The sequence below is a fragment of the Heterocephalus glaber genome, unplaced genomic scaffold (genome assembly GCF_053883595.1).
Source record: "Heterocephalus glaber isolate CG9 unplaced genomic scaffold, H.glaber_assembly_v1.0 deba00001175, whole genome shotgun sequence".
In the NCBI taxonomy this organism is placed as follows: domain Eukaryota; kingdom Metazoa; phylum Chordata; class Mammalia; order Rodentia; family Bathyergidae; genus Heterocephalus; species Heterocephalus glaber.
The window spans coordinates 224,429-239,516 of NW_028258207.1; the positions used below are offsets into that span (position 1 = coordinate 224,429).

Below are 15,088 nucleotides of genomic sequence, written 5' to 3' on the forward strand. Positions count from 1 at the left end.
CATCAGAAGACCCTGCCCGCCCAGGCCACCACTGGTTCGCACAGTCCCTTCCCCCTGTCAGCCATCGAGAGGCTGCCGGCCACTCCAGATGCCCTTCAGCTTTGCTGGTGACCCTGCAAGCGGTCTGCCCAGAGATGGCTCCTGTGGGACAAGCAGGTCGGTCCTCCCCGGGCACCATGCCTGGGCCAGGACTCAGTGTGGCAGAAGGGAAGAGGGCAGGGCCCTGGGGTCTCACAAGAAGGCGGAGCTGGAGCCCACAGGGCTGAATCGGGCACTGTGTGCGTGACCACCTGGAAGGCTTCCTGGAAGAGGGGTCCCGACTGACAGCAAGAGGGCTGGGGGCCCCGTCCCTGCCTGAGCCTCTCCCTCCCCTCCCCCACCTCCAGAGGCTCCGCAGCCAGCAGCTCCGCAGTGCTCGGCTCAGCGCCACTCGGGAAAGGCATCTCCTCCTCCCCCCGCCGCCGTGTCACCACTCACTGCACAGCCTCGGGGGGTGGGGACCCCGGGCTGGACACTCCCCACTGTGCTCCAGAGCTCAGCCAGCCGGACAGACGTTTGGTCGGACACAAGGCCCTGGAGCCCAAGGTGGGCAACGCGCCAGGGCCCCTTGCAGCTCCTCGAGGTCAGTGCCAGCCAGGGACAAGGCCAGTCCCGGGTCCTGAGGCAGGCTGGCCCCTGCACACATGAGGTGGCCAGGTGGGAAGGGAGCACCCCGGGGCCAGCGCCGGCCGAGGTCAGGGGTCCGATGGCAAGGCCGGGCTGGGGACACTCCGCACTGGCCATGGGAGCTAAAATTGGAACGTGGCAAGTGGGAGGCAGCTGACAAAGCTGTTCCACCGCTCTTCGGCGCTCCGGTTCCAGGCTCCTGCTCCATTAACTTGATCCCGGGCCTCCCTGCCCCCAAGCCTCGAGGGCAGGGAGGATGAGCAGGTGCCCAGCCTGGCCGTGGGGAGAGTCAGGTGGCAGCTAGCACTCGGGCAGGGGTGACAGTGGTCTCTTCTGGGACACCCGAGGGGCCCCCAGAGGCCACCTCGTCACGGGGAGGCAGCCAGATGCTGGGCCCTGGCCGACCCTGCCCCTCTCTGGGCCACGACCTCCCCTGTGGAGCGGGTGTCCTTGGTGGGACCCAGGAGAGCTGGTAGGGGGCTGGCAAAGGCTATCTGTCACTGGGAGGCTCGGGTGCCACACAGCCACGCCGGCCCGAGGACACCTGGACCCCGGCTCAGCAGTGTGGAGTCGCAGGGTGGCCCGGCCAGACTGGGGCAGGGCTGGAGGGCATGGGTGCACAGAGGCCCCAGGGATGGCCCCGCACGGCGCCGGTGGACTCCTGGCCCCGGCCCGGGGGAGTGCTGGGCATCCTTGGTGCAAGGTCGGCCAGCACCTTGGACAGCGGCCAGCGCGCTGGTGCCCGCCTGGCCCAGCCGGCTTCCCCTCCCGGCTCCTCTGCAAATGCCCTCCAGCCAGGGTCGGCCCGAGTGCCCGGGCACCGAGTGCGACAGCGTGGACACCGGCAGGGCCAGGATGCGGAGGCCTGTCCGGGGTCCTTCCCCGACGGGGTTTGGGCGGGAAAGCCGCTCAGGAAGGGCGTGAGGGTGAGGCGAGCGCCCCTGGGGGAGCAGGGCTGGGGGAGGGGATGCCCCCGGGTTGGGGCGCAGCTCGGGGGGGGGGCCTCCACTCCAGCAGGGCTGCGGGGTGCCGCTCTTCAGCCTGCCTGTCTCCCAGCCCCGTCCAGACCATGGGCATCAAGACCGCACTGCCCGCGGCCGAGCTGGGCATCTACTCCCTGGTGCTGAGCGGGGCCCTAGCCTTCGCCGCCCAGGGCCTCCTGGAGGCGTCGCAAGGTGACAGCGGGGCCCTGGGGTGGAGGCCGGGACCCTGTCCCTGTGGGACCTGGGGCTGGGCGCTGTGAGCCCCTGGCGAGGGTTCAGGGACACAGAAGAGTAGAAGGGGGCGAGGCAGAGACCCGGGCCCCGCACGCTGGTGGGGACGTGGGGACGGCCACCTGGGGCCCTGGCCTGAGGCCGAGCGCTGTCCCCAGACGGGGCCCGCAGGAGAGCCTTCCGGGAGTCCGCGCGACCTGGCTGGGAGTACATCGGCCGGAAGATGGTAGGTCCCCGCCCGCCGAGCCCTTCCCGTCCTGCCGTGCCGGGTCTCCGAGCGGGGTCTCCAGCTCCCCAGCCCCTCCTGGGCCCTGCAGGGTCAGCGCTCAGGTCCCCTCGTCCCGTCCGCGCCCCCCCCCCAAAGGCTGCTGGCTGCACTGTGCTCAGCAGAGGCCCCGCCCCTGCCGGGGGGGGGGACCCCGCCAGGGAGGCGAGGCCCTCTGTCTAGTGGTGGGAAGAGCCCTGCGCTGGGAGGTGCCGGCCCCTCACCGCCCCTCCTCCCGTGCCGCTGCCCAGGACGCGGCTGACTTCGAGTGGGTGATGTGGTTCAGCTCCTTCCGCAATGTCATTCTCTTTGCCCTCTGCGGACACGTGCTCTTTGCCAAGCTGTGCACCATGGTTGCTCCCCAGGTGAGCTGAGCCCAAGCCCACCTTGGCCACGGGCGGCGGGAAAGCCACCCAGGTCCCCGACGGAGCCTCCCCCTGTCCGCAGCTGCGCTCCTGGATGTACGCGGTGTACGGCCTCCTGGCCGTGGTGGGCACCATGGGCCCCTGGTACCTGCTGCTGCTGCTCGGCCACTGCGCGGGCCTGTATGTCGTGTCCCTCCTGGGCCAGCCCTGGCTCTGCATCGGCCTCGGCCTGGCCAGCCTGGCCTCCTTCAAGGTGGAGCCCCTCGTCTCCTGGCAGGTGTGCACTGGATAGGACAAGGGCTCGGGATGGGACCCGCCCCCTCGCCACCTCCAAGCCCCCCGAAAGTAGCACCTGGCGGCCCCGGGGTGTGTCCAGTGTCGGGTCTCTCTGCTGCGGTCCAGCCTGGCCCGGGAGGCGGGGCCCTGCAAGCCAGCGCCTGTTCTCTCTCCGCAGAGCGGGTTTGTAACGCGCACCTTTGATCTCCAAGAGGTGCTGTTCCAGGCGGGCAGCGGCTTCACGGTGCTTCGCTGCACCAGCTTCGCGCTGGAGAGCTGCACGCACCCCTGCCGCCGCTACTCGCTGGCCGACCTGCTCAAGTACAACTTCTACCTGCCCTTCTTCTTCTTCGGGCCCGTCATGACCTTCGACTGCTTCCACGAGCAGGTGAGGCAGGGCTCTGAGCACGGGGGGCCTCAGACAGGGGCTCCCAGCATCCCACCCTTCGCAGGGCCCGGGGGGGGGGTCACAGCGGGGACTGTTTCCCCAGGACTCGCGGCCGGGCCGCAGCACCTCCTCCCGTCACATGGGGCCCCCACGTGCACAGGCTTCTCGGGAGGCCCCAGCTGCGTCCTCAGGCTGCCCCACCACAGACAGCCTGTGTCCCTAGGTGATCCAGGCAGAGCCCGTGCGGCCCGAGGGTGAGCTGTGGCGGATCCGGGTGCAGGCGGGGCTCAGCGTGGCCACCATTGTGGCCGTCGACATCTTCTTCCATTTCTTCTACATCCTCACCATCCCCGGTGACCTCAAGTTTGCCAACCGCCTCCCGGACAGTGCCCTGGGTGGGTCCCACACAGGGACGGGTAGGGGATGCCCTCTGTGCTCGCAGGGTGGCCACAGCACCCAAGGGTCCTTGCCACATGCAGGTTGCGATGTTCTGTCCTGGCAGCTGGGGCTGTGTGCCTGGGATCCCAGGCCTGTGGGGCGTGCACAGAAGATGGGGTGCCCATGGGGAGCGTAGAGTCTGCAGGGGTAGGGGAGCCGGGAAGGGCCTGTAAACAGGGCTCCACGGGGCCAGGCGCTGACGGCACCCTTCCCCAGCCGGCCTGGCCTACTCGAACCTGGTGTACGACTGGGTGAAGGCAGCCGTCCTCTTCGGCGTCGTCAACACCGTGGCGCGGCTGGATCACCTGGACCCGCCGCGGGCACCTAAGTGCATCACCGCGCTCTACGTCTTCGGGGAGACGTGAGTGCCCAGGGCAGGGGGCCTGGACCCCACGCCCAGCCCCTCCTGCTCAGCCGCCTCCCTCCCGCAGGCACTTCGACCGGGGCATCAACGACTGGCTGTGCAAGTGAGTGGGCCAGACCGGGCCAGGCTGGGAGGCAGGGTGGGCACGGGGCTGGCCACTGTGCTGAAGGAGCAGGGCCCTGGGCAGCCTGGGGGACTTGGGCTGTCGGGGGTCCCCAGATCGGTCGGGTCAGCAGCTTCCAGGGTGGTGCTGCTTGGGAAATGTCTGCTTGGAACCCGAGCATCCTTGGGGTGGAGAGGAGGCAAGGACGGGGGACCCCGAGGTGTAGGAAGGAGAGGGGGCCAGCTGGGCCTGCGAGGACACTGGTCGGGGCCAGAAGCAGAGGTGACCAGAGTGGAGGGAAGAGCAGGACAGGATCGGGGGCCACGTGACACCTGGGAAGCCCCCGGGGATGGGGGCAGGGCCTCACGCCTCGGCCCAGGAGAGCCAGGAGGACTAGGAGGAGGAAGAGTGGGGGCCAGCGCAGGAGGGGGTTCTGCTTGGCACAGGGGGCCCTGGCCCTCGGGCCCAGGCAGGTGGAGGTCATGGCTTAGGGAACAAGCAGCTGGGCTCCAACATGAGAGAAGGAAAAGTGGGAGATGGTTTTCAGTTCTCCAAGATGTCAACTCTGTGCCCAGGCCCATTAAGGAGGGCAGCACTCAGGAGGCCGAGGCAGGAGGATCGCTGCAGTAAGGAAAGGATGGGAGGAACACATGATGGGTGGGATTGAAGGACCAAGCCAGGGGACAGCAGAGTCAGGACGCACTGGGAAGAGGGGGAGTTGGGGGAGAGGCAGGTTTTTGGCAAAGCTGGGGTATGGTCAGGGTATGGGTGGCAGAGGTGGATGGAGAGGAAACCACTGGAAATGAGCAGACCATGGGACGCGAGGCTGGTTCCTCAGCGGGTCTCCCGTGGTTTTATTCAACACACGTCCACAGAGCCCTGCTGTTTTGGGCCCTGTCCTGGGCACTGGACAAACAGCTGTGAACATGGTAGACCCTGAACTTGGGGCTGAGGGGGTCTGGTGAGGAGAAGCAGCCACACACAGGCGACTTCGGGTGGCCTGGGTGTTCAGAAGAGCAAGACTGTGCTGCAGGAGCCTCTGGGCACTGGGGAGAGCTTCTCGGGTCTGAACTGGGACTGGAGAGGCTCGGACAGGCAGGAACAAATCCCGAGAGAAAGAGCAGTGTGTGCAAGGCCAAGGTCCCGGGGCACGCAGCAGGGGTGGTGAGGTTGGTGAGGTTGGGCGGGCGCCTAGCCCTGGGAAGGGGCGACTGACCCCCACTGTGAGGGAAGCTCAGCGGGCAAGGTGGTGCATGCCGGTGTTCCCAGCATCCCGGAGGCTGAGGCAGGGGGCTGCAGCTCCAAGCCAACCTGGGCCACACAGTGTGACAGGAGGCAGTGCGGGTCCAGGCTACCCCTGAAGATCCCTGGGTCCAGGGTGGGCAGTGGGGGAGCAGGAAGACCACAGAGGCTCTGGCCACGAGGGGGTACCTTGGCCGGGGCAGAGAGGGAGGTGGGGAGCGGTGGTCGGGACTGAGTGGGGCCTTAGCTGTGAGTGGGAGTCGGGGACCCCCAGGCGCAGAGGACTCGCACCCCAAGCAGCTGAGAAGGTGCTGCACCACAGGCTCAGTAGCCCCTGAGGGAAGCCACCAGCAGGGGGCGCACATGTCAGGGGCTCAGGTGTCCCAGCAGAGCCCTGGGTGGGAGGAGACAGGAGACAGACACTAGGCCCAGGGCGGCCATGCAGCGCCTCGAGGGCAGCGGCCTAGGTTGGGACAGCAGTAGCCCCAGGGCAGCGCCCAACGCTGGCTCCCGGCTGCCCCTGCCCCTTCCCACACCCACGGCTGCCGTCCCCTGCAGGTACGTGTATGACCACATTGGTGGGGACCACTCGGCCGTGATCCCCGAGCTGGTGGCCTCGGTGGCCACGTTTGCTGTCACCACGCTGTGGCTCGGGCCCTGTGACATTGTCTTCCTGTGGTCTGTCCTCAACTGCTTCGGCCTCAACTTTGAGCTCTGGGTCCAGAAGCTGGCAGAGCACAGGCCACTGGCGCAGATGGAGGTGAGCAGGGAGCGGGCGGGAGGGGCGGACAGGGCCCAGGGGGGTGCGGAGGCAGGTGAGGGCACAGGGGGGCACAGAGGGGCGCTGTTGCTCGGGCCTCGCCCCACTCCCTGGCCCCAGCGCAGGGCAGCGCGCTCACCGTGGACCCCGTGTCAGGCACTGGCCCTGCCTGGGTACCAGGCCACCCAGCCTGGGCCTGGCTGTGGGTTGGGCCTCCATGTCCCCACATCTGACCATGAGGGGAGCCGGCCTGGGGCTCCAGGACCCGACACAGCCCAGGCCCGAGCAGCCGGGCCAGGCTGCTGAGCGCCACGTCCTCCTCCCTTCGCGCCTCACCGCGGCTCCCACTTGGCCGGGCAGGCCTCCCTGTCGGAGCAGATGAGCCGCCGGGTGCGCGCCCTCTTCGGGGCCATGAACTTCTGGGCGATCATCATGTACAACCTCGTGAGCCTGAACAGCCTTGAGTTCACAGAGCTGGTGGCCCGGCGCCTGCTCCTCACAGGTGAGGGTCGGGCGTCCACCTGAGAGGCAGGGAGGGCCTCGGGGCGGAAGGAGGACCCAGGGATGGCGCCCCGATCCGCGCCTCCACCCCACAGGGTTCCCCCAGACCACACTGGCCGTCCTGCTTGTCACCTACTGTGGCGTCCAGCTGGTGAAGGAGCGGGAGCGCACCCTGGCCCTGGAGGAGGAGCCAGAGCCGGGGCAGGGCAAGGAGAAGCCGGAGTAGCACGGCGGGCGCCCACTGAGAATAAAGCTTTTCTACCCCGCCTGGGCTCCAGCCTCTTCTGGTGGCCCCAGCTCCCGTCCATGGGGGTGGGGACAGAGAGCACAGAGCAGAGGGCAGGGCGCAGGGCAGCAGAGACCCTCAGAGGCCCTCCCGGCTCCTCTCGCAGCGCAGCAGCAGAGCCCAGAGCCCGAGCCACTTTATTCCCCTCAGACGGCAGGCGGGGGACAGCACAGCACAGCACAGCACACAGGGCCGGGCTGGGCGCTGCCGGATTCCTCCCCGTGGCTCCCGGCACCCAGCCCCACCAGCCCCACCACGGCTGGCAGCTCCGCCTCTCCTGGCCTCCTCCCTGGCCACAGGGTGGCTGCAGGCATCACATCTTGGTCAGGCGCAGCACGTTGAGCCGCACGGGCAGGAAGGTGGCGCTGGCCGCATAGGAGATCTCCCGGAGGACGCCCTCCCACTTCTCCTCCTCCTCGCTGTATCTGGGCGGGATGGGCCGGGGCGAGGAGGAGGCGCCCTGAGCAGAGTCCAGGGTGCTGGCGGCCCACACTGCACCTGGCCCGACCCTGGACACCCCGCTCCTAGGAAGCCCGAGAAAACGCACCCCGCGGGCTTATAGCCGGGCGGGGAGGAGCTCCCTCCCCAGGAAAGGGCCCCCATTCGGGAACCTCACGCCACTGCCCTCCCAACAAAGCCCCCTCAGATTTCCAGGCTCCGCACTCAGGAAGTGCCCCTGCAGCAGGGGGGTGAGGGGTTCAGGAACCCGGGCGGCCTAAACCTGCCCTTCCCCATGAGGGCCCAGCAGCTCCCCAGGCCGGCCTGGTTCCTTCCCGACCGAGCATGGAGAAGGCAGGGCAGGGAAGGCCTGGCAGCCGCCTGGTCCCTGAGCTGGATCCGGGGGTTCACAGGCCGAGCAGCAGGGTGCTGTCCTCCCTGGACCCCTCCCTGCGCCAGGCCTGAGCCTCGGGAGCCCTGGGTGGGGCTCACCTCCAGACGTCGTTGAGCTCTGTGGGGACCAGCTCTCCAGACTCGGTCTCCAGCGTGGCGAAGCCCCCGATGGCATAGAGGGTGCCCGCCAGGCTGAGCAGGCTGAGGGAACTGCGCTCCTGCGGGAAGGCCTCGAAGGTCGACCACCTGGGGACAGGGCGCGTGAGCCAGGGGCCAGGGCCACTGCTGCAGCACCCACAACCTGGCTGCCCCTGGACACCAGAATCCAGGCTCCCCCGCCGCCGGCCTCTGGGCGGCCGGCCCTGCGCCCCTCCCAGCCTGGTCCCACGCCACCCCATCCCAGCTGCCCAGGGAAGCGGCCCTGAACTGCACCTGCTGATTCAGAGCAGGGCCCGGCGTGCCCGGGACGCGGCCCTCAGCTCCGCGGTGGCCCCGGTGCGTGGCCTGAGCCCCCTTCTGCCCTCAAAGCCTAAGGCTCCGCAGCGCCTCCCTCCCCACCCCCAAACTGTTGCCACCCCACGCATCTGCCGCCCGTTGTCCCTCCTGGATCCTCACTTCTGCTATCGAGCCCCAGTGGCCCCAACAACGGGCCTCCCCTCTCAAAAGCGTCCCCTCGGCCTCTCCCTCACCCCAACATCAGGCCCCTCTCTAGGCTCCTGCTTCTCAAGCGAGGCCCTGGACCACAGCGGCAGCGTGTTCCGGGGCTGGCAGCTGTGCAGGCCCACATTTCACCCCGCCGCGCCTGGCCCAGGCCTCCCTCCCTCTGCCCAGGGGCACCCTGTACCCCTGGCCTCCCGGAGACCCCTCGTCTGCGTCCACACTGCTGCTGTGAGCATCGTGGTGAGACCGGGAGACCAGGACGCTGCCCCGGGACGGGTGCCTCCTCCTCCACCGCTCCGCCCGCCAGCCCGCCCAAGCCTGGCTTCTCCTGCACCCCCCTGCTCTGCGGACCCAGGCACCAGTCTGCTGGGACTGGACAGCTTCCTCCCACCCACCACCCTGCCCACCCGCTGGCTGCCTCGGGCCCAGGATGGAGGCCTCGCTTGCACAGACTCCAGGCAGGGCTGGGACCCAGTGGGGGCCGAGGGTCGTGCTCACCGGTTGTCCGCGATGCTGTACACCTCAGCGCTGCTGGTCAGCCCCGTGTCTGTGACCCCCGCTGCCACAAAGATGCGGCCATCGTGCACAGTGGCCCCGAAGAGAGAGCGCGCCGTCTGCATGGGCGCCAGCTCCTTCCACTCGAACTTCTCAGGATGGTAGACACAGGTCCTGCGGAGGCACTTCCTGCAGGGCACAGCAGTGAGCGGGGAGGCTGAAGCAGGGCCATCTCCCGAGAGCCCAGGCCCAGCCTCACCTGTCACTGCCCTTGCCCCCAATGACGTAGACGAGGTCCAGGTGAGACAGCACCGCGTGGCCGTACACGGCGTAGGGCAGTGGGTCCGACTCACCCCATTTGAACGATCTGCAGGGGCGGGAGGTGCGGGCTCAGGCGAGGGCTCAGTGCCCGCCTCCAGTTCAGCAACCCCAGCCCAGACCCGGGTGCGCCCCGCTCCTCCCCAGGACCCCAGATCTCAGGGTCCTCATGCTCTGCTCACAGTCGGTCGTAGCACAGCACCGAGTCCAGGCTGCGCTCGCCGTCCTGGAGCTCGCGGCCGCCGACCACGTAGATGGCGTTGAGCGCCTCTCCCAGGCCGAAGAGGCAGCGCGGCGAAGGCAGCGGCGGCATGCCCAGCCACCCCGAGTCCAGGTGGTCAAACTGTGGGCCCAGTGTCGGGTCAGCGCCACACTGGCCGCCACCCCAGCTACCAACAGACCCCACGGCAGGGACCCTGGGATTAGCGTGGAGGCCGCTGGCCTCGCCCACTGCCCTGGACACTTCACTCTAAGACCTGCAGGCTGCAGCCGGCCGCCTCCACCCCCTGCGACCGTGAGGAGTCTGCTTGGGGCTGCGGCTGCGCCCACAGGCCCCGCTTAGCCTGAACACCTCTCCTCTCTGCTGCAGCAACGCCGCCCACAGACTCCAGCGGGGCGCAGCACCCACGCTGCGACAGTCCCAGGCTCTTCCCTTCCGGGCCAGCTATGGCCGCCCTCCCTCCACTCCTCTGAGCTCTGTGTAGCCGCTGCGTGCTCCCCGCGGGCAGTCTTCTCTGCCTGGAGGCCCCACAGCCGTACCCCAGCTAGGCCTGGGCACCTGGCCTCCCGGGCCTTCCCCGGCCTCAGCTTCTCTAGGAGAGGACTTGGGACTCAGGCTCGGAATTCGAAGGCCCTGCCCTGGACCCCTGCCCCCTAACCCTGCACCCCTTGGAAGGGAGGCACCGAGGGACCAGCTCTCCACCAGCGGCCTGGGACCGTCCTCAGCCTGCCAGCGCGGGGCAGCAGCCAACCGCCCTTCTCCAGCCAGTGGGTGCCCGGCACGGCCGCACCTGCAGGAAGTAGGCGCTCATGGGGTCGTCCTTGCTGTCCTCGTCGTAAAAGAGGCCCCCGGCCACGAAGACCTGGTTCTCCTTGGTGACCAGGCTCACGTGGTTCTTGGGGACCTGCGTGGAAAGGGAGACGCAGTAGCACTCATTGGCTGCGGGATCGTAGGCCACGGTGCCCTGCTCGCTGACCATGAGGATGAGGTCCTGCAGGAACATGCCGAAGCGCAGCGTGTCGTTCAGGATGCCGGGCAGCACGCGCTCGGCTCCTCCCTCCTCCTCCTCTCCCTCCTCCTCCTCCTCCTCCGGGCCCTGGGCCTCTTCCCGGGAGGGACTCTGCTCCTCGCCCTTCTCCTTGTCCTTGTCCCTCCTCTTCCGGCGCAGCGTGGTCACGCGGCCCTCGTGCGCATCCTTCACCATCTGCACCTTTCGCAGCAGCTCGGGCTGGGCGCGCACGAGCGGGTGACGCTCCACGCGGGTCTCCAGGAAGGCGCGCGGCAGCAGGCGGCAGCGCACGCTCTCGAACACCGTGGGCAGAGCGCACTGGCGCTCGGCGCGGGCCTCGGCAGTGCCGCTGTCCGCCCAGCGCATCACCGCCTCGAACACCGCCTCCTCCTTCTCCACGTTGAGGCCGTCGCTGGAGATGATGGCGATGAGCTCGTCCGCCGAGAGCCCCAGGAAGTCGGCGTCGCGCGACACCAGCGGGAAGCGCGCGCAGATGAAGTCGCGCGCGGCCACGGCCAGGCGCGCGCAGTCGAGCAGGAGGCCGAGGCGGAACACGGCCAGGCAGTTGGCAAGGCACAAGCGCTTCTGCAGGAACGACACGCAGATGGTGAAGATGGACGGGATCTGGAAGCGGTGCGCTGCGGCGAACAGGTCCTGCACGCGGGCCTCGTCCAGCGCGATCTCCGACGTGTACAGGTAGTGCAGCACCTGGGCCACCACGTCGGGCGACACGTCCTCCAGGCGCACCTCGCCGCTCTCGGGCGCGGCCAGGAAGCGCGCGCGGAAGTAGGGGCTGCAGGCGGCCAGCACCAGGCGGTGGCACGGGAACTCGCGCTCGCCCGCGCGCACCACGCAGTCCAGAAACTTGCCGTGGTCCAGCATGTCCTTGAGCCCGTCCTGCAGCAGCGTCTGCTGGTAGAGCCGCTGCTCCTCCGCCTGCTCCAAGCCCAGCGCCATGGTGGAGCCCGGGAACGCAGTGCCGGTGCCGCGGGAGCCCTAGGGTGCGGCGACAGTGCCAGGGCCCCTCCGTGCACCTGCCTCCCTGCGCCTCAGTGCCTGGGCGCAGCTGTCCCGCGCTATTTATAGAGCGCTCCTGAAAGATGAGCCGCCAGGCCTCAGCGGGGCCCTCCCGGAGCAGCCTTGTCGAGGCCGTGGGGTGGGGCGTGGGCCAACTTGGGGCCCTCCCTGCCCCCTCCCAGTGGAACCGCGGGGTGGGGGCCGCCCCGCGGCAGAGCCCTCTCCGCCTCCCTCCCTTCCGGCCTCTGGGCCTGTCTGGGTCCGGTTCGGAGTCTGGGTTTCCTGCACAGTGAGCGGCACTGTGGCCATCACTCTTGAGCCGTCTGTTGCTGCCCTTAATGGGGAACCCTTTTCCTCTCTCTGCCTCTGTCCTGAAACTCTCCTTGCAGAGAAGCCCGTAGGTAAACAAGGCCACCACTACCCTGAGGGGCCCGGGGCAGGGCTGTCTCTCTTCGAAGCCTCAGTTTACCTCCCACACCAGGCGGAGGTGGAGGAACTGGACTGCAGGGCCCCAGCCAGGCCCTGCCGAGATTCGAGCTCACTGAGGTGTGGTGTCCCCGAGAGCACACAGGCGCTGTGACATCCTAGCGTGTCAGCCCTGCTAGGCGTCCCCCGCTCTGGGTGTTCAGCCCTCCAGGTTCTAACATCCCAGGGTGGTGGGGACATTCGAATTCCAGTGTCCAACACCTGGCACTCAGGCTCCAGGACTGCGGCTCTGCTCTCGGGCCCAGGTGGACACTGGTGTCAGTGTGGCCTGGCTGATCTGAGGGCTCAGAGTGGAGGCCCAGGACAGCCAGTCTCCATGCCTGCCCTGCTCCAGACTCTTGCACCCAAAGTGCGCACGTACACGCACACACCCCAGCCTTGGCCAAGATTAACTTGTTCTCAAAGTGCCAGCAGCAGCAGCTGTGGGTTAAATTTAGCCCCGGAACACTGGTATGAGCTGTTATGGGGCACTCCCCCGTCCGTCCTGAGTCACTTGTTTGTACCCTTGGGGTGTGGCGAGGACAGAAGAGAGGACCTCGGGGTGGGCCCGGACCGTGTCACCTCCCCTTTATGGCTCCAGCAGTGTCACTGTCTGTCCCTCTGGAGCCGTGCCCCTGACTCACCCACGCACCTCCCCAGCAGGTCCTGGGACTCACCCTGAGCAGGCCCTGCAGGGGGTCCTGGCCACCTTGCCCCCAAGAGGTGAATGGGGTCTCCCTGCCCCGCCCCGCGCTGCAGGGTGTTTCTAGCAAGCATGGAACAGATCTGAGAGGCTCCACAGTTCAGCCACATCCATCACCCAGCCGCCAGGCGGCCCAGCCGGATGGAAAGCAGGGCTGCCGGTCCCTCCTGACGTTGCTCCTCCCAGGAATGACAGACGTGCCCAATGATCATAGTCTCGTTTTCCCCAGACCAGGAGAGGAACTGACGAGGCAACTCATTTATAGCCACTGGATGACCTCATGGGTATCTTTAGGTTATGCCAGATCCCATAAAGCTCACGACCTACACGCACCCCCTGCGAATGTGTGTATGTGGCTCCTTCACCTGCCGAGAACCCACTGCTCTCTGTTTGAAATGCTGAATCCTTGGCATGAACAAATCTGTCAGGAATGTCTGCCTTTCAGGAGCTCATATGGAGGGGGCAGCAGATAAGTGTTATACAAGACCACAGATGATAGTGACTGCTTTGGACAGCGGAGCCGTTGGGATTTTCAGTGGCATAGTCAGCATGGACCCACTGAGAGGGCTACCCATGAGCAGGCTCCAGCCACAGAGGGTTCCAGGCAGGGAGCAGCTTGAGCAAAGGCCTTGAGGCACAAGAGCACTGGCATGTGCCAGAGACATGTGGGGCTGGAGAGCAAATAGGGCGGTGAGTAGGAGATGAGCAGAGGGGCCGTGTGGACCCCTGCATGAGCTTACTCATGGGAGCCACCGTTTCTTTTTAAATAATGATCATGGAAAAAGTGAAAAGTACAGTACAAGAATGTTCTGACCTCTCACACCCGTCACCCCACTGCAGTGACTCTTGGGTTACTGCTGAGTTAGATGTTGTTGTCCCTCTAAAGGCTCAGGCGTGGTGGTGGAGGCGGTGGCCAAGTGGGAGGTCCTTAGGTCGCTGGGCTCTGCTGGGGAACAGAGTAAGTGGGTTCTCATGGGACCTCCTGGTGGCTCTCGGGAGAAGGCTGGCCTGCACGCCGGAGTCGGCCAGGCCGTGTCTCAGCTTCCTGTGCTGAGGTGTGATTTCCCAACACCACACTCACGCTTGCTGTAGCCTCCGCCATGAGGGGACCCAGTCAGGGGCCTCCCCAGAGCCGATCGCCATGGGCACACACCCTGGGCCCTCGGGATGGGGGCCAAACAGCCCTCTTCTTCCCTCGCAGCCTCCTTGGATGTTTCAAAGTGGTGAGTAAATGCTGCTGAGTCGCCCTGCTGTCACGTGCGGCAGACACTGTCACACTTGGTGGCCCTTTGTGTCCCCTACACAGTCCTGCTGTGTTTCAGACAGTTCCCACCTCGGTAGTCCTCGCCTGAGGTAGAAACCTGACCTTGTGTTTCCAGCCTCCTGGAGAACACAGACTCCCGCTGAGCTCCATTCCCATGTGACCCAAGCTGCCCAGACTTCCATTTAGAAAAGGAAGCGGGAAGGGCAGAGTCTGTTTTGGCAAAGACCGCTGAGGGACAGCATGGTCAAAACTATGGTGCCACTTCCCCAGGTCCATGGGGTCTGTTGCCCCTAAAGGCTGCCTAGTCCCATAGCAGCCAGCTGAACTGCATGGACAGTTTGCTTCTAAGGAGGCTGCGTGACAGAGAAACTCACATCAGGCAGACATGGAGGCTGAGCTCCGGCAGCTGAGCCCTCCCGGTGGTCTGCTTTCTTCTCAGCTGACTTCTGGACGAAAGGTGACCTACCCAAGGAGTCCAGATGCCAGAGATGCTTTCCTGTGACTCGGAGAAAGGATTGCAAAACTTTAGGGAATGGGCGCGTCACAGAGGATCTGCTGAGCGGCTCACTGTGTTCATTGCATTCACTCGCTGAGTGGGCTCAGAGGACACATTTGCCTGGTGCCGAGGAATCGAGGAATGTTGGCAACGTTGGCACGTGCTGTGATGGCCACGGGTGGCTGGATCCTCGGTCTTCAGTTGCTGCCCTGATTTCAGGGAGCGCAAGGAGCTCCTACAGATGGCAGAGGCCAAGCAGTGGCTCCTAAGTGCCAAAGGTAAGATGGGCAGTGTTACTGCAACAGGCCGCAGGCTGGCATGGGTGGTAACCGGGCCTGAATTGGGGGATCCTAGGGGGTCATTAAAGGGTCATGGGTCTCTTAGGATCAGAAACAGATGGGTGCTCTACCAAAGTCAGGAATTCACCTGCTGGATCTGGATTTGCATTCCTTGACTGCCACATTTCTGCTAATCCCACCATCCATGGACTTAATGCCTTCTTTTCATGTAATCCCACTTAACTGCTTTTTTATCTAGCGTCTTATCTGATAGCAAAGCAGAGGCAAGCCTTCCAGTTGATGATAGCAGATTCAATATACACATTACTTTTGCTTCTTCCTAAAGCTTTACTGCAATGAAGGTACAGGAATTTTTAAAAAAATCTATATAACTATCAAGACCAAGTACATAACATACTCTGCATGGATACAGAAGAAACACCATGGGTTCAGGAAGGGAGTTG

The 15,088-nt window shown here is 66.0% G+C and overlaps 2 protein-coding genes across 5 annotated transcripts; one reads left to right on the plus strand and one right to left on the minus strand.

The window, feature by feature from the left end:
• The first annotated feature begins 269 nt into the window (after positions 1-269).
• Positions 270-6,848, plus strand: Hhatl (hedgehog acyltransferase like). Of its 4 annotated transcripts, none has more exons than XM_004835089.3 (12): positions 270-585; positions 1,723-1,841; positions 2,039-2,106; positions 2,397-2,510; positions 2,593-2,787; positions 2,965-3,174; positions 3,398-3,569; positions 3,829-3,973; positions 4,044-4,079; positions 5,880-6,081; positions 6,442-6,583; positions 6,678-6,848. In XM_004835089.3, exons 2-12 carry the CDS (start codon positions 1,736-1,738, stop codon positions 6,806-6,808), a joined length of 1,521 nt encoding a protein of 506 aa, XP_004835146.1. In that variant the 5' UTR covers positions 270-585; positions 1,723-1,735; the 3' UTR covers positions 6,809-6,848. The 4 variants fall into 4 exon arrangements, with proteins under 4 accessions (XP_004835146.1, XP_004835147.1, XP_087066795.1 ...); XM_004835090.3 differs by having other exon boundaries at positions 464-622; XM_087210669.1 differs by lacking the exon at positions 270-585 and adding an exon at positions 645-1,592 and having other exon boundaries at positions 1,707-1,841.
• On the minus strand, positions 4,906-12,759 carry Klhl40 (kelch like family member 40). The gene is made up of 6 exons (XM_004835092.3): positions 10,183-12,759; positions 9,355-9,515; positions 9,114-9,221; positions 8,858-9,043; positions 7,799-7,945; positions 4,906-7,293 (listed from the first exon to the last, which is right to left on the minus strand). The coding sequence occupies exons 1-6, from the start codon at positions 11,356-11,358 to the stop codon at positions 7,182-7,184; spliced, it is 1,890 nt and encodes a 629-aa protein (XP_004835149.1). The 5' UTR covers positions 11,359-12,759; the 3' UTR covers positions 4,906-7,181.
• Positions 12,760-15,088: the final 2,329 nt, after the last annotated feature.

Coding starts and splice junctions, on each gene's coding strand:
- Hhatl (XM_087210669.1), top strand. CDS start 1,301: ATGGCCCCGCACGGCGCCGGTGGACTCCTGGCCCCGGCCCGGGGGAGT. Junction 1,842..2,038: donor CCTCCTGGAGGCGTCGCAAG/GTGACAGCGGGG, acceptor CGCTGTCCCCAG/ACGGGGCCCGCAGGAGAGCC. Junction 3,974..4,043: donor CTCTACGTCTTCGGGGAGAC/GTGAGTGCCCAG, acceptor TCCCTCCCGCAG/GCACTTCGACCGGGGCATCA.
- Klhl40 (XM_004835092.3), bottom strand. CDS start 11,358: ATGGCGCTGGGCTTGGAGCAGGCGGAGGAGCAGCGGCTCTACCAGCAG. Junction 9,516..10,182: donor TGAGCGCCTACTTCCTGCAG/GTGCGGCCGTGC, acceptor CTGGGCCCACAG/TTTGACCACCTGGACTCGGG. Junction 7,294..7,798: donor GAGCTCAACGACGTCTGGAG/GTGAGCCCCACC, acceptor CATCCCGCCCAG/ATACAGCGAGGAGGAGGAGA.